At 62.0% G+C, this 16401-nt stretch overlaps 2 protein-coding genes across 4 annotated transcripts in view; both read left to right on the top strand.

Moving 5' to 3' along the window:
* Positions 1-889: 889 nt before the first annotated feature.
* Positions 890-4242, top strand: MRPL28 (mitochondrial ribosomal protein L28). 2 transcript variants are annotated; one of them, XM_004750915.3, is made up of 6 exons: positions 890-961; positions 1400-1696; positions 2479-2631; positions 2906-3040; positions 3132-3218; positions 3827-4242. In XM_004750915.3, the coding sequence occupies exons 2-6, from the start codon at positions 1409-1411 to the stop codon at positions 3932-3934; spliced, it is 771 nt and encodes a 256-aa protein (XP_004750972.1). In that variant the 5' UTR covers positions 890-961; positions 1400-1408; the 3' UTR covers positions 3935-4242. The 2 variants fall into 2 exon arrangements, with proteins under 2 accessions (XP_004750972.1, XP_004750973.1); XM_004750916.3 differs by lacking the exon at positions 890-961 and adding an exon at positions 962-1054.
* Positions 4243-16201: 11959 nt separating this feature from the next.
* AXIN1 (axin 1) overlaps positions 16202-16401 on the top strand; it is a 51811-nt gene continuing 51611 nt past the window's right edge. For both annotated transcript variants that reach the window (XM_045072251.1, XM_045072252.1), the window contains exon 1: positions 16202-16273. The gene's annotated coding sequence lies outside the window, so the exon portion shown is untranslated. The remainder of the gene's footprint in view (positions 16274-16401) is intronic.

A 16401-nucleotide genomic window follows, 5' to 3' on the forward strand; every position in this document is an offset into this window, starting at 1 on the left:
CTCTATCTCTCTAGCCACCCCATGGGTTCCTGGGCCCTGTCTGGGGGGCTACGCATCCTCTCTGGTTGCTTCGGGGAAGGAAGGGATGACTGCTGCCTTGTATAGGCCTGACTGTGTATTTGGGGAGGGGTTCCCCAAGACCTAGCCCAGCCTCTGTGGGGGAAGCAGGAGAAGGGGGGCTGACTGCCTCTCCCCTAAGGCCACACTGTAGTGGGCTGCTCTCTGTACCAGGAGTGCTGGAAATGGCCAGAAGTGACCGCAGGAAGCTCAGGCAGCCGAAGGTGCGGTGAGGTGGGGTGGGGACATGGAGCCCTCCCACTTACTGTCCCTACTCCCCCACCCCTTGTCACCCTGCACTTGTAAAGGGAGAACAAACATTTATATATGGTGTTTTTTGGGTTACAAGTTTTCAAAACGTTAAGACATTTTTATGTCGCTCTGATTTTGCTGTGATTGCTGAGTTTAATATTCTACAGTGATATTTCAAGGCACAAGGGTCTTTTAGACAGCGCGGGGGCGGGGTGGGGGACGGGGCAGGGGGGGTGCGGGAAGGCTCTGTAGCAGGATCTATGCTTAGTGAGGCTGGGTCTCAGAGCTGAAATCAAGAGTCGGACTTTTAACCGACGGGGCCACCGCGGCGCCCCGAGACAGAAGAGTTTTCCACTTAACACAGAATTCTGCTCTCGGAGGGGAGCAGGAGTGGGACCAAGGATGACAGGATCCACTCTTCCCCGCCCCCGGCTCTGCTCCAGGGAAAAGGAGCCGCATTTGCTGACGGTGCCTTGAGCCGCCGCCGTCACTGCCCGGCATTTTCCACGGTCCCTAAAGGCAGGAAAGGGGGCGGGACGAGGCTAGACTGACGGGCTTTTCGGCCAGTTAGCGGAGGACAGGTGCTGAGCGTGGTGTCACGACTTCCGGTTCCGGTGGGGCGCGGAACTCGGAGAGGCAGGCTGGACGCTAGGTTAGAGCCGCGTCTAGCGGGGCGAGGAGGTCCTGCCCGGGTCCGGGTCAGGGTCCGGGATTAGGAGTCGGGGCGAGGGGAGAGAATACATGGGTAGTTGGGCTCGGACTTGGAGTTGGGGCCGCGCCGGTTTCGGGGGGCTGGGTCTGGAGGACCGGAGTCGGGAGTCAGGGGGCTGGTGTCGGGGGTCCGGGGTGGGGAGTCAGAGGACTGGTGCCGGGGGGACCGGGGTGGGGAGTCAGGGGACTGGAGTCGGGAGTACCGGGGTGGGGAGTCGGGGCTGGTGTCGGGGGGACCGGGGTGGGGAGTCAGAGACTGGGGTCGGGGGGACCGGGGTGGGGAGTCAGGGGTCTGGGGTCAGGGGCGCCGGGGGTCAGGGGACAGGGCCGGAGTGCGTCGGGGCTGCGGTCTAACAGCCCCATTCCCGCCTCCGGTCAGGCTGCCGCGATGCCCCTGCACAAGTTCCCGGTCGGCCTGTGGAAGCGGCTCCGGCTGCGGGAGGGTATTTGCTCCCGCTTGCCCCAGCACTACCTGCGCTCCTTGGAGGAGGTGCGAACACCCACTCCTGTGCACTATAGGCCGCACGGGGTTAAGTTCAAGATCAACCCCAAGAATGGGCAGCGGGAACGCGTGGAGGATGTACCCATTCCCATCTACTACCCCCCAGAATCCCAGCTGGGGCTCTGGGGTGGGGAAGGCTGGATCTTGGGCTACAGATACGTCAACAACGACAAGGTAGGGGAGCAGGGCAGGCTTCCGATGACTTCTCTGGGGTTTGCTGCTCTGGGTGCAGTGCTGAGCCCTGGGGGTTCCGGGGTGGGGTGCGGTAGGGGTGTGTGCTTGTGCTGTGGTGGAGACTCAGTTCTGTGGAAGAAGCAGGCTGACCTGTGAGGATGCTGTTCCAGCTAACTTGACTGCCGGTGAACCCCTCTGGGTGTCCTGAGATGGTGGTGCCTGTGGGAACCAGTCAGCGCAGGGCCACTGGGGAGATTAGCCAGGCCAGGTGTAAGGATGGGAGGACATGTGTGCGCGGGGGCCGTCGGAGGACGGCAGGTCTTCGGCCCTCTGTCAGCCTGACACGCTGCCGTTGGCCTCCTTGACATGGCCGCGGCCAGCACTGGCACATCGTCACTGCACTCGGGAAGGCTGGGAGACACATAGCCGGCCGTCCACCACCTGCCGTGTCTTGTGGGAAACCTGGACGGGGAGCTGGGCCTTCTGCACGGTGGCTTGTGTGTTTGAGGCCCCTTCAGGTGGCCTCTCCCTTGGCCTTGGCCCCTTGGTCCCTGGTTTGGAATGTGATGACCCATGCACCACGGGGTTATGGTTGTACGTGTGGTGTGTCTGGAACACACACCAGCAGCCCAGGCAGCGCTGAGGAGAATCTGATCTCTGGGTCCCCAGGTGGGTCTGGTCCATCTACCTCTTGGTCCTGAGTCTCAGGAAGAGGCCCTGGGCCCCGTTTGGCTCTGTAGGGAGGAGCGGCAGCACTCACAAGGTCTCTGGTCCTCCCTTAGCTCTCGAAGCGGGTGAAGAAGGTGTGGAAGCCACAGCTCTTTCAGCGTGAGCTGTACAGTGAGATCCTGGACAGGAGGTTCACCGTTACTGTGACTCGGCGGACCCTGGACCTCATCGACGAGGCCTACGGGTTTGACTTTTACATCCTCAAGGTGAGCAGGGGGATGTGCCAGCACACGGCCGAGTCTCCTGGCAAGTCAGAGACTCTCTGGGGCACGCCCGTGTCTGGGGTGCAGGGTCACCCGTGAACTGTAAATGGGCTCCCGGTGAACACTGCTGCCTCCTTCCCTGCTCTCAGGCCTTCCTTTCCTCTGGGGGTGGCCTGGGGTCCTCTGGCTGCTGAGGAGGAGCCTGGTGGTGTCCGCTGGCGGGTGGGCAGGCACCCCCACCCCGCAACACCTGGCCCCATGCGTAGCCTCCTGCCAGACTCCCAAGGAGGACCTGTGCTCCAAGTTTGGGATGGACCTGAAGCGAGGGATGCTGCTGCGGCTGGCACGACAGGACCCCCAGCTGCACCCGGAGGACCCCAAGAAGAGGGCCGCCATCTATGACAAGTACAAGGTGAGGGCTTCGGTTTGAACTTGTTGCTTCCTGTGGGCCCCGTTGACAGGTGGTACTGCTGCTCATTGTGTGCCCGGTCTCTCCCCTGCAGGACTTTGTCATCCCGGAGGCAGAAGCCGAGTGGGTTGGCCTGACGCTGGATGAGGCCGTGGAGAAGCAGAGGCTCCTGGAGGAGAAGGTGAGCAGGCGTGGGCACTAGCAGACAGGCGGGGTGGGGGCGTGCGTTGCCTTAGGGCAAGCCTGGACTAGGGCCACGGGCCCCACTGAGCCAGGGGAGGAGTTGCCACCGTGCACAGCTGGCCAGATACAACCACAGCCCTGGGTTCTGTGCAGCATGCCCTCTCCTCTCGAGGCCCTGACTCTCTCCTGTCCCTGCCCCCGCCCCCAGCTGGCTTCATAAGTTCATGGACAGAAAGACTCTCAGCGGCACCTTTGGTTTCTTTGGCTACGTAGCCTCCCTGTCCTGGGGTCTTCCTGGTATGGAGCTGAGGTCTTTTTGTGTCTTGCACCCTGGAAGGGTCTGGAGCCTGTGGTTGCTGCTGGAACAGGGAACCCACCATGGCGCAGTGGCTACTGATTCTGTTCCCACTGCAGCCCCGGGGCAGGGAAGCTGGGGACAGACACTGGTCCCTGTGTCCCCAGTGGCCCCGTCTCATGGACAAAGTGCTGTCCTCTGGGCTGGTAGCTGTGGCCAAGCCTGAGGGGTCTAGTCTTCTTGCGCCAGATTTCTCTTGGTATTTGGGCAGCGGCAGCTGAATTCCCGTCTTCCCTGGGTCCCTCCCGTAGGCTCCGACTCCTCTGTTCAAGGTCTACGTGGAGGAGCTGATTGAGCGGCTGCGGCAGCAGGCTTTGGCTGAGCCAGCAGTCGTGCAGAAGAGAGCCAGCAGGACATGAGCGACTCGGACCCATGCCTGACAGCCATGCTCACCGCCTTGCCTGCCCCGCGGCACTGTGGACCCAAGGGCCTGGGGTGGTGCTGAGGGCCACGCATGGGTAGTGGATGAAACCGTTCTTCTCTGATGACCCAGCAGCTTCCAGGGTTGGGAGGGCTTTGTGGAGGCCCCAGGAAGTCTCATGCCAGGGTCCCCAGAGGTCTGGGGCCATCTTGCTGCCTCTGCATTTCCCCTCCCCCTCAAGTGGGGGCCCAGCTGACGTGGAGTCACCACACTTTGGGGGCAGCACAAGTAAAGTCTGAACTGGGCTATGTGTGTGCTGCTTTGCTTGGAAGTACTCTTCTGAGTAGTCTTTGAGCTCGTTGTGTCCTGCCCCAGAGACCCGGGATATGGCTGAGCTGTGGGACCGGGATTGGTGTCAGTGTCTTGCCTTCCTCCAGGAGGGTTCAGTGTTGCTGAAGCCATCTGGCAACAGACCGTCTCCCTGTTGTACATCCCCGTCTGCCTGGAGGGCTCTCTGGAGCAGAGGCCAGGTAGCTTGGGCTCACCCTGGGAGTGGCCCGGGAAGGAGCTCTGCTGACGCGCCATTCAGGGCAGTGGGCACCCCCACCAGCTCTCGGGAGGTGCAGGGATGGGATTCCTAGTGGGCGGCTGGGCCAGTGCCCTGAGTCTGTTCTGCTCCGAGATTTGGGGGTGCCTTGACCTTCATCCCCAGCCCTTTCCTGGGAGTACTGAGCATTGAGACCCATTTGGATCACTCTGGGAGGACAGGGAGTGATCCCCCTGACCTGGTCCTGGCCCCTGACCCAGGGGCACTCAGCTCCCCTGACAGGTGCTGTGGTAGTGAAGACATCTATCTGGGCAGTGTTCATGGAGGTGGAGGCCAGAGGGAGCCTGTGGCTGGCCAGCGAGCACAGCGGCAGGGGAGCCCTGGAGACCCCCCAGCATAGGGACATCATTGAGGGGCAGGGTCCCTGCTCTAGGGAGTGATCCTGAGATCTCTGGGTGAAGCTGGGAAATGCTGTCGTCAGTCCCAGACTCCTCTGGAACTTACCTTTGGACCCATGTCTTGATGCACACAATTGTTTCTGCATGTTCCCAACATTGGGAACAGATTTTATTTGTTTTAAAGATTTTATTTATTTATTTGACAGAGATCACAAGTAGGCAGAGAGGCAGGCAGAGAGGGGGGAAGCAGGCTCCCCGCTGAGCAGAGAGCCTAATGTGGGACTCCATCCCAGGACCCTGAGATTACGACCTGAGCCGAAGGCAGAGGCTTTAACTCACTGAGCCACCCAGGTGCCCCCAGATTTTAATTTTTAAGAAATTCTACCAAAAGGTGCTAGCACCCAGCCCACCCCTGCCCCAGCCCTGGTGGTCTGGACAGGCCAGCCCTCGAATGCCCACTTGATCCCACTTGATGTTTCCCATCCTCAGCCCCGGACTGAATTAAATGGATCCCTTTCTAGCATGGCCTGTGTCACCGGCTCCCCCTGCCCTGTGCTGTGCACCCCAGATGCCCCCCCATCCACTGGCATGGCTCTCAGTCACACCTTGCCCCACTGCTCGCTCTTGCCCCCACCCAGGCTACAGGTTCAGGTTGGGGAACCTCCTGTCGGGACTTGCAGTGTATGTGTGCCTGCCGGTAGCTGAAGGGGCCTGTGGCTGGAGCAGGGTGAGGACTAGGCTTCCTGTGGGCCATATTGGGGGACGGTGGACTCTGGCCTTGGTCTTTCTGTCACCACTGGAGGACCATGCAAGAGTGTTAAAAGCACAGGCCCAGCCGAAGTGGGGTTACCACACTTGGGGGCAGCAGAAAGAAGGTCTCAGGGTTGCAGGTCTGCTCTCCCTGGGGCCCGGGGGTTACCACAAGCGCGGCCCAGACTGGCCCCCAGGGCTGCTGGTCAGTAGAAGGAGCATGGTGCGGTCTCAGCAGGTCACTTCCATCCCTGTAACCTGTGTCGGGTCTGGCTGTGGCCTCGGCCCTTTCTTGGCAGAGCCAGTCTCTGGTCAAATCCTCACAAAGATCCTCTGTCCAGGGAAGGCCAAGCCGTCTGTGAATGACGGACTTCCTTCCCCGCTAAATAAAACTCCTGGGGCCTGGGAAGGTGCCTGACAGGCAGAAACTGCCATGTGGTTCCCCTTGCAGAGGTGGGGAAGCTCGCACACGCTGCACAGCGACCCGGAGATGAGCACTGGGAGGCCACCAGGCCAAGTGCCCCCTCTGGTTTCACCTTCTTTGTTGCTTCTGCCCACAGGCCATGCCTCCACTAGTCTGCTGAGAGTCTCCAGTCCCCTCACTGAGGCCCTGCAGGCCCTCAGGCCTCTATATTGGGGTGGCTAGTTGTACTGATCACCATCAAGCCCCCAGAAGTGCAGACTGTGCTGCGCTGGCCCCGGTGGGCAGACAGGCTGGGCCCCGTCCCTCCTCAGCCCTCCAGGAGCCCCTGGGCAACGCCCTTGTTCATGTGTTTCATTGACAGTCCAGCCAGTCTGTGAGGGCTGGCCATCACTAGCTATGGATGGAGTAGTCCCTTGGGACTGGGGCAGCAGAGGTTCCTGGAAGGGACCGTCAACATCATGGGGTCCTGAGGCCCAGGAAGGATACCTGAGGTCAGGAAGGGTGTGGCCCAGCCTGTGGCTCTGTGCCTGGCCCCTCACCTTGAGGGTTTTGCCTGAGTCCCACTCAGGTGTATGTCGGCTTGCAGAGTGGGGGGTGTGGAAAGAACAGGCAAGTCCACAGCTTCTCTCTGCTAGGAACACAGAAGAGCTCTTGAGAAGCCACCCACGTGCACTGTCTTTTTCCCTCTGGAGCCTGTGCTCCAGGTGCCCTTCCGCCCCCGCCTGCCGCCTGCCCCCAAGCCAGAGCCCGGGTCCCATGGACTGGCTAAACAGCATCAGCCCTACGCCCTCAGGCCCCCTCTGCCACAGCACGCCAGAGCCCTTCCCAAGCTCTCCCTGAGCCCCAGAATGCATCTCCCAGTGCTGGACCCTCCAGCAACTCCCAACTCCAGCGGACCCAGCCTTATGTCCCCACCCACACCTTGTCCCTGGACAAGACCTGTCTGCTGGTGGTGTCCAGCAGACAAGGGGGCTCACTTGTGACTGAGCAAGTTGGGGTGAGGCCAAGCCAGTATGGAGAAGTCTGGGGCCAGGTGCCTGGGCTGGTGAGCAGCTTTGGGGCCATGTAGCTCTGGGCCCCACCTGGCCCAGCCTGAGCCCGTTTCCCTTGGACGTACAACCACTACAGACCTGTGTTCCAGATTCCGTTTCCCAGGTCCTTCTGACCTTGGCGGCGGCTTCCTCAGCAGCCCCTGGGCACCTTCCACCGTAGCCTCTTCCCAAAGACCTGGGGCTCACGAGTCGTCACAGGCCTGTGACCGTTGCTCACTTGTCTTCTCCAGCAAGCGTGGGCTGGATGTGGTCCAGGAAGTGGGATGTGGCTTCCCAGGGCTCTTGGGTAGATGTCTCATGGGGGCCTTCGTGGTGCTTGTGCTGAACCGAGGATATGTGGACTGTCTCAAGACGGGGGTGGGTTGGCTCCGGGGTGGTCCGTTCTCAGGGAGATGCTGTGTTGAACCGTTGATGAGAAGCACTGGTCTTGAGACATCCAGGAAACCCTTACCAACGGGCTGGTCGTGGACAGACCCAGGGGGTTCAGGCCAAGGGAAGAGCAGGTACAAAGTCAGTGGTGTGCGGTTAGTTTCTGCAGGGTTGGGGAGTGCTTGGTGTGACTGAGGTTCCAGAGTCCCGCCGGGTTGGGGCACAGGGTCTGTGAAGCAACAGGGCTGGCCAGGCTGGGGCCTCTAAAGGCTCTTGAAAAGGGACAGGGTGAGCCTGTCTTTGTGTTCACTAGGTTGGTGAGAGTGGAGGAGGGGTTGGCAGGAAGAAAAAGCTGGCAGGCCCCTTGGAGGTCTCAGGTGGATTGAGAGCTTGGCTCTGTGTCCCTGAGTATGATGAGTTCCCCCTGCCCTTTCTCCCATTGCCCTCACCCCTTATTTTCTCACTGGATGGCCTGGCCTTCAGCCCCTGGGGCAAGCCTGACCTGAAATCCTCCTCGAAGTGTAGGCTGCAAAGACATTGTTCCTGCTTCCAGCAGGTGGTCAGGCAGGACACAGAGTGGGCTGGGACATGTCCCGAGAGGGACCTGGACCCTTCACACTGAATGTACATGAAACGCACGCACGCACGCACACGCACTCAACAGCTGGTGCAGGAACAGGGTCCTGTGATGCCTGACCTGAAACTCGAAGGGGACCCAGTGTGTGGGCCCACGGCAGTATTGCCTGCTCCCTCGGCAGTCAGGAGTGGCTCAGGGGGTGGCGGTGTCTAAAGGGGCTGGTTGCCATGGCTACCATAGGGTTCTGAGGCCGTCATCTGGTCCCTGCCTCAGCCAATCGGCGGTGGAAGCCCGAGCTGCAGCCCAGAGTCACACTTCTTCCTCCCAGCCACACAGTGGCCAAGAGCAGGGACCCGCGTCCTGGAGTGACTGAAAGTGCTCAGACAGACAGCCAAGCCCATCATGGCGGACCGTGGGATGGTGGGGCGTGAGCAGGCACACGGAGCCAGGCAGGTGAGGTAAGCCGGGCGGGCAGACAGATGGGCAGACGAGCGGGCGGACAGGTGGATGTGCTCCCTGCTGCCCATTGTTCTTAAGGCTGGGGCCCTGCCCTCAGCCCCCCTGCCCTCTGCACCCTCCCGTGCGCGCTTGCACCCATGTCCGCACCCGACCCTCAGCCCGGGACCCTCTCCCCAGACGGCCCAAACAAGGGTCACGGGGAGAGAAACAAAGGGAACCGCATGAGGCAGGATGAATCCCACCGCACCGTCGGTCCCGAAAATCGTGCTCCCGTGTCTTTCACTCAGATTTCCCGTGGAGGCGGCATCAAAGACCCCCAGCCGGCCAAGCGCTCAGTGAGTTGGCCACTTGGCCCCCGGCCCGGCCCCGTACGCAGGCCTGGGGCACAAGCCATGTCAAGTCAGTGCCATTTAGGGAGTATTTTTTTTTAAAGGCAAGAAAAATGTGAGAAAGGAAAAAAATGTCCACCTGTACCGGGAAGTGGCCAGACCGAGGTGGAGCAGAGGTGCCAAATCCCGTTACTCGGGACATTGGTGGACAGGCCCCAAAAAGCCAGCTGCGATGAGGGGCTTGTAAACGGAGTGTCCTTTGGAGATCAAAGGGGACATGCTTGTGTGTGTGTGTGTGTCCGTGTGTGTGAGTGCACGCGTGTGCAGGAACGTGCACCACGGGGCGGCACTCATGGGCCGTGTGCTGCAGCGTGGTGAAGAAGCCTGGCGTGTCACCCACCCGCCACGGCCACCCTCCATGTTGCTCCCGTCCTTGCTGCTGCCTGCCAGTGTGGGTGTGCCCGTGGGGGGTGGCTGAGTGTAGCCAGGCCCGGTCCCCACTCCCTACGCCTGGCCCTCGGGAAGGCGGTCCTGGCTGGGCCTTTTTCCCCCACCCGGGTCTTTTCTACCCTCCCCTACAATCTGGCGTCACCCTGAAGTTTGGCCCAGATGGGCCTGGCAAAAGCACAGGCCTGGCCACGGGCAGAATGGAGGGTGAGGACAGGCAGCCTCCGGCCCTCATCACCCGGACCGCTGTCCTGTTGCTCGCTGAGGCCGAGAGCTCCCAGATGGCCCGGCGAGCATGTCCCGAGGTTCAAAGCCTCTTTCGGCATGATTGTTGGGTTATTAGGTAAACTCTGGGAAGCAAATCTTTTAATCCACTGTGGCTAATCCAGTGCACTTTTGTTTGCCACGACAGATTCTGCAGCAACAAAGGGCCGGAGGGACCCCGGCATACATAATCACGTACTTAGACTGTGCTGCAGTGGCTGCGAGGCTTCTAGGCAGCTGAGAGAGACATCTCTGGACAGCGCAGTGGGGGGCAGGTGGCCGAGGGGCCGATCTGGTGGGTGTGGGCATGGGCATGGGCACGGGCAAGGCAGCCGGCTGGCTGGCTCCCCACGACCAAGTCTCCTAGCCACCAGGTCCAGGGGCTGCCTCTGGGCCCCAGGGCTGCACAGGCTCTGGAAGCTACATGAGGTATGCCAAGTGGAAGGAGAACGAGAGCCGGCAGCCGACAGAGAGGCACCGAGCTCCCACACTGGGAGGGGCCTTCGGGGATGGGGCTGTCAGGTCAGGGAAGGATGTTCCCGGTGAGCAAACAGCAAAGACAAAGGTGGAAGTTGGCCTCGTGTCGGGGTCGGTATAGCAGCAGGGCAGGCGTGCCCAAGACTGAAGTCTTGGGAAGTGACCTGAGGCCACCTGGGAAGCTGGGCCTCTCCACCCTGGGAAGGTGGAGAGGTGGGGTGAGGCCCCTCAGGTCCCTCCATGCAGGCACTTCCATTCCTGGGAAAATGGTGTTGGGATCGGGGGAGGCCAACAGGAGGCCCTTTCTTCAGTGACCTGGGCCCCTGCCAGGCATGGGCCCCCTGCTGAGCCTCAGGCTCCTTGATGGAAGGGGCCAGGAAAATTGGGCAGGACCCTCACTTTGCAAAGAAGAGGTGCTGACCTTGACACATGTCCCCAGGGAGATAGGAGCTGGGTTAGCCCTGGCTGCACCCCTATATCCCTGAGGCTCTTAAGTTGGAGAGGTGCTGCACTGGTGATGCGTGTGCTGCTCTCCCCTCCTCTCTCCCAGGCCTCTGTGGCGGGCAGGAGCTACCACCTCATTCAAGTACTGTCCTCCAATCGTGAGCCTACTCACCCATGTCCTGGATGCATCCCCGGGGTCAGCATTCTCCAGAGACACAGCATGGGAAGATGTCCTGAGTGACAGGAAGCCCTTAGGACCCTGGGGTGAGGCCCAAGTTGGGATGGGTGTGGATGGCTCCCTGGGGCTCTGGGCCTGCTGCCAGGCCCCTCTGCTGCAGGGCCTTCTCGCCTAGGCAAGGGGAGAGCGCAGCAACCTGTGACCAGCCCTGAATGCGGCCGACTCCGGCTCCTAGGAGCAGGGACAACCGCTACATGATGCCGTGCATCAGCAGGGGAGAAGGTGACAGTCACACCAGGTCTCCCCAGCACTGAGTTGGTCCTGGAGCTCATTTGAGGGAAAGCCCCGATCTCATCCTCTGCTGCCCCAGCTTGGCCTCAGGACAGGATCACTTCCTAGGGGTCTGCCTGAGGCAGCTGGAGTCGAAGGGCTTAGAGAAAACTCCAGCTGCCAGCCTGAACACACCTGCCCCAAGGTGTGAAGGGGAAGAGGAGGCAAACACAGGAGGAAAGAGGCAGGGGGACCTGTCTGATGTGTGGTCAGGACCCAGAGAGGCCCCAGCCTGGAGCGTCCACAGGAAGCTGGGCTGGCCCAGGAAGCTCGATTTGGCACCTTCTCACTGGTCCTGGGACCTTCGTGGAGCAACACCACCCTTCTTGACTCTGCCCAACAGGTCAGCTCTGTCCTGTCCCCCAGCATCCTCGCCCACCCGTCTTGCTTCCCGGGGTTACTGTGGAGTGATCCCTGAGACATGGTGCAGAGCCTCACGGTTCCCACGTAGTCACGACAGTTACGTGGGAACAGAACTCACTCCTGAACATATAAAGGAGGCTACAAAACCCACCCCTGCTCCTGCACTCCGACAATAACTAGTATTAATACTCTGGAATAGCATTATTATTATTTTTTTTTGTATTTTTGTATTCTTGACTATAAAGTCAAGAGAATGGGCACCCGCTCTGGGTGGTTTCCTGGCTTCCTCCTTGGTGCCCTGTCTCAGGACTTGAGTGTGATGTCTCTACATCCTTTTGGGGGCTTGGGATGGGGTACCAGCAACACCTGGCCCTCCCTGTTTGGCTCAGAACTGATGGAGAAAGGACACTCCGGGATGAGGAATGGAGCCTGGGGGCTATGCTGATGGCCGGGAGGGCGGCTCGCCAGTGTGACCTGGGCTGCGCATCCAAAGCAGAGTCCACACCATACTCGTCAGAACTGGATATGCCTCGCTCCCGCTTGAGGGCCTTGCCTGCCCACCTGCTGTCCCCTCTCACCCCTGTAGACAGGGGTGGAGAGCCCAGAAGGGACTTAGCCTGAGACTCTGGTCCCCCTCCAGAAGCCCAAATCGGAATGTCCCTCCTGACCTCCCCTCCCAGGAAGACAACTGGAAAGTGGCGTCCTTATCCCATCTCTGCCACTTATCCTCGGCCGCTGGTTCTCATCACCGCACCTCGGGGCATGCTGGACGCACCTTCCACACCCTCCTTGGTGCATCTCGGATGATTTCTTGGAATCACTTTTTTAAAAAAAGATTTATTTATTTGACAGAGAGAAAGAGATCACAAGTAGGCAGAGAGGCAGGCAGAGAGAAAGGGAAGCAGGCTTCTGCTGAGCAGAGAGCCCGACTCGGGACTTGATCTCAGGACCCTGAGATTATGATCTGAGCCAAAGGCAGCGGCTAAACCCATGGAGCCACCTAGGCACCCCTTGGAATCACTTTTTTTTAAAAAATATTTTATTTATTTATTTGAGAGAGAGAGCATGAGCAAGGAGAAAGTCAGAGAGAGAAGCAGACTCCCCATGGAGCTGGGAGCCGGATGCGGGACTCGATCCCGGGAATCCAGGATCATGACCTGAGCCGAAGGCAGTCGTCCAACCAACTGAGCCACCCAGGCGTCCCTTGGAATCACTTTTTTTTTTTTTAAGATTTTATTTATTTATTTGACAGAGAGAAATCACAAGTAGGCAGAGAGGCAGGCAGAGAGAGAGAGGAGGAAGCAGGCTCCCTGCTGAGCAGAGAGCCCCATGCGGGACTCGATCCCAGGACCCTGAGATCATGACCTGAGCCGAAGGCAGCGGCTTAACCACTGAGCCACCCAGGCGCCCTGGAATCACTTTTTAAAGGAGGTCTTCCTCAGGCCAGGGGATGAACAGGCTTAAGGCTTCAAAGTTCCCTTTATTTCAAAATGTTCGTTTTGTGTCTACGTCAAAGACAATAATTTCATTTCTGCTCTTAAGTTTTTCATGTAGTTCCTGGAAAGCCTGAACACATGTCCTCTACAGTTCATCCCATCAAAGCCTCTAGTGGCAAACTCCATCACTCCCTTCACCGGGAGGGTGAAAAGAGGGTGCTCCGTCAAACTCACCTGTTATGAAGTGAGGCTCCTGTGGCTTTTTGTCAGGTTTCATATCTGGGGGTGCTGACACAGTCCCTGCAGGCTCACCCCTGCTCCCTTGCAGGCCCCACTTCTGGCCTCTCTGAGCTCCCTCCTCTGGTCTCCCCCTACTCCCACACTGCTTGGACAACCAGCCCTCCATGCTCTCAGTTGTAACCCACTCTAGCAGGGCTGCTGCATCTCCTCCAGGCCTTCTGATTCCCTTCCTGTCCCTGCAGGGCTGGGGCCCCAAGGAGCCAGGGGCCCCTGGGTCCTGTTCTGGTCCCAGGGCCTGGGGACACCTGCTGCCATGGGCCCGGAGGAGGATGGACATGGACACAAGCCTGGGAGCCTGGCCTGGTCACGGTGGCCACTCTGCAGAACCAAGGCAAGCAACGGGGACCCGCGTCTGGGGGTGGGGAGGTGACCTGACCGCCAATGGCTGGGAGTTATTGTTGTCTGTCAAGCCCACTTAAGACTCCCACACCCCACACAGACCCTGCTATGCCAGAAGGCTGCGCACTGCATCTCATCTCCTCTAAGATGCCTGGGCTGAGCAGGGTTGGGAGGGGAGGAGCAGCACTGTGGGGCCTGGGGCCCTCCCAGCTAGGTGCTGGGGAGAGTGGTTCCTACTGGTGAGACCCTCGTGGGGCCAGTGTGGGTTCAGTGGTGTAGCTCCTCACCAACAGCGCCAGCCTCTGCCCAGCCTGCCCTGAGGCATGGTGATGGCCCTGGGTGGCCTGGGCCCTTGGTAGGTTGGGGATGCTTCCCTGGGGGTCCTGATCCCTCACTACCCCCCAGGCCTACGAAACCCTGGGTATGGATGCTGGGTGGAGCCCTGAGAGAGGCCGGCTGGCATGCCTCCACAGCTGCTCATCCCGGGCAAGCACCATTCCCCGGCGGCTGGCTGGGAGGTTGAGGACGGCTAGCCGAGCCCGCAGCCAGGACTCCAGTACTACTGTGATTATGAAAGAGAAGGATGGGTAGTGAGGGCGAGCCTGTCCAGAAGTTCACGTGGTGATTGACACCCACCCCCTGGGGACTGCTGGGAGCACTTCCTGAGGTGCCAGGCCCAGCATGGTCTGCGGAGCACGGAGTCTGGGTGGCCACGGGATGGGGGGGTACCAGAAGCAATTCCTTAGGGGCAGTGATAAATGTCTGATGCCCACATCCTTCTCTCAGGGAGGGGCCGGTGGTGGGTGGGCAATGTGGGGTTGACCAGTGGGTCCTGCAGCATGGGCAGGAGCTGCTATGGTGAGAGTGATGAGAGAAGTGTGGTGGACACAGGAAGCCCTTGCTCTCAGGTGGGCCAGTGCCAGTGTGACCTGACAGCAGTGGTAGGAAGGAGAGCCCTTAGCCAGACTCTGGCTGGTGCCTGGGAGAAATGGAGCAGGCATGCCCAGCGGGATGGAGCCCCAGGCCACAGCTCTCTGGAGGTGGGGGCTCCTGCCCAAGTGACAGCCAGCATTTACTGGAGGCCTGTTGCCTACTGTGTGCCCTGCTCTTGAGTCTAGATCTACTGGAGACTGAGGGACGGTGGAGCCCCAGCCCACCTTCTCATGGTCAGGGCCAACCCGGGGTTGGGGGGCGGGGCCCGCTGGCGGAGAGAGGGACTGGACGTTACCGGAGGCTCAGCTCCAAGTCAGCCTGGCTCTGCCCTGCAACCATGCGACTCTTGCACTGCTGCCTCCTTCAACGTCATGGACGGCTGTTGGCTGTGCTACGGAGGGGTCCTTCCGGGGAAGGCCGGCCCAGCAGGTCCCAAGCGAGGTCTCCAGTCCCTCTTGCCATTCCTCCCGCCGGTGCACATGCTGCTCCCTCCGAAGGGTTGGGAGGCCGACTCTGGGAGCCCGGGGCCGGTGGACACCGATGTAGGCCACAGAAAGGGGCTGCAATGTGGCGTGCGCCTCGCAGTGCCTACATAAGGGGGCCGCCTGGCCGCTCGGTGCACCGGACCAGGTCTTCCTAGCGCCATGGTGTCTCAGAGACCCTCGCAGGGGGTGTCTCCGCCCGCCACAGCCCAGGCGTAAAGCTCAGGTCCCCGGAGCCGACCCCCGGGTTCCCGCCCCGCCCCGCGCCCCGGCACTGCGGCGCACCTGCAAGTTGACCACGCCCACTCCGCTGGGCCCGCCCCACGCTTGAGGCCCGCCTTGCAGTTCTTGGCTCCGCCTCCCCTCTCAGGGCCCACCCCTACGCCCAGGCCCGGGCTCCGCGCCCTCCGCCCTTCCTAAAGGTCGGGCTTGCGTCTCGGCCCTGCCCCCTCTCTCGGCTCCGCCCCTCACTCCCCGCCCCCATCTCGGCCCACCCCACGCTCCCTGTACCGCTCCTCCGCTCCGACCCCGCCCTACGTTCCGGGTACGTCCGTCTTCCCGGCCCCGCCCCACGGTCTCGGCTTCGCCCTGCGTTCCCGGTCCCGCCCCACGTCTGTGTCCCACCCCCACGCTCCGAGACCCGCCTCAGGCTTCGGGATCCGCTCCGCAACCCAGCCCCGCCCCAAGTCCCTGCCCCGCCTCACGCTCTCACCCCGCCGCACGCCTAAGGTTGCGGTTCCTGTTCCGGCCCCGCCCCGCGGGCTCAGAAGAGCCTGCGTCTTGGTCCGGCCCCACGCTCCGGGCCCCGCCCCACGTTCTCGGCCTAGTCCCCGCGTTCGGGGCCCCGCCCCACGTTCTCGGCCGCGCCCCCACGCTCCGGGCCCCGCCCCACGTTCTCGGCCGGGCCCCCACGCTCCGGGCCCTGCCCCACGTTCTCGGCCTCGTCCCCACGCTCCGGGCCCCGCCCCACGTTCTCGGCCTCTTCCCCGCGCTCTGGGCCCCGCCCCACGTTCTCGGCCGCGCCCCCACGCTCCGGGCCCCGCCCCGCGCTCCGGCCCCGCCCCCGCACTTCCGGGCGGCTGCCGGCGGGGGCGCTCCGGCCTGGGCTTCGGCGCTCTGGGCTCGGGCTCCCCGCTCGGGGAAGCGATTGCGGCCGTCGCCGCCGCTGCCGCCGCCGCTGCCGCCGCCGCAGGACCGGCCGGAGTCGGGCTGGAGCCGCGTCCTCCGGTGCAGGCGGGTGAGAGCGGACGGCCGGCCTCGGCGGCGCCCCCGCGGCCTGCCCCGCGCCCGTCTCCGGGCCGCCGCGCCGCCGCTGCGATGGGGGCCGCCCGGGGCCGCGACCCCGCCCCGTCCCGCCGGCTGCGCCGCCGCTGAGCGCATGGGCCGGGCCGCGCCGCTCCGGGAGCCGGGCCGGGGCCCCGCCGCCGCCGCCGCCGCCGGTGAGTAACGCGGGCCGGGCGCGCGTTCCTGCGGGGCGCGGGCCTGTGCGGCCGCCCATTGTAGGCCGCGTAGGCCGGGCGGGCCGGGCGCCGGACCCGGAAGAGGGGCTCGGCGGGTGCGGGCTCCG

This window comes from Mustela putorius, unplaced genomic scaffold (genome assembly GCF_011764305.1).
Source record: "Mustela putorius furo isolate JIRA1106 unplaced genomic scaffold, ASM1176430v1.1 tig00004007_pilon_pilon_pilon, whole genome shotgun sequence".
Taxonomy (NCBI): Eukaryota; Metazoa; Chordata; class Mammalia; order Carnivora; family Mustelidae; genus Mustela; species Mustela putorius.

Bases quoted from the DNA above. Each gene is read 5' to 3' on its own strand.
- MRPL28 (XM_004750915.3), top strand. From the start codon at position 1,409: ATGCCCCTGCACAAGTTCCCGGTCGGCCTGTGGAAGCGGCTCCGGCTG. The intron at 2,632-2,905 runs GTGAGCAGGGGG...GCCTCCTGCCAG, and splicing joins TTGACTTTTACATCCTCAAG to ACTCCCAAGGAGGACCTGTG. The intron at 3,041-3,131 runs GTGAGGGCTTCG...TCTCCCCTGCAG, and splicing joins CCATCTATGACAAGTACAAG to GACTTTGTCATCCCGGAGGC.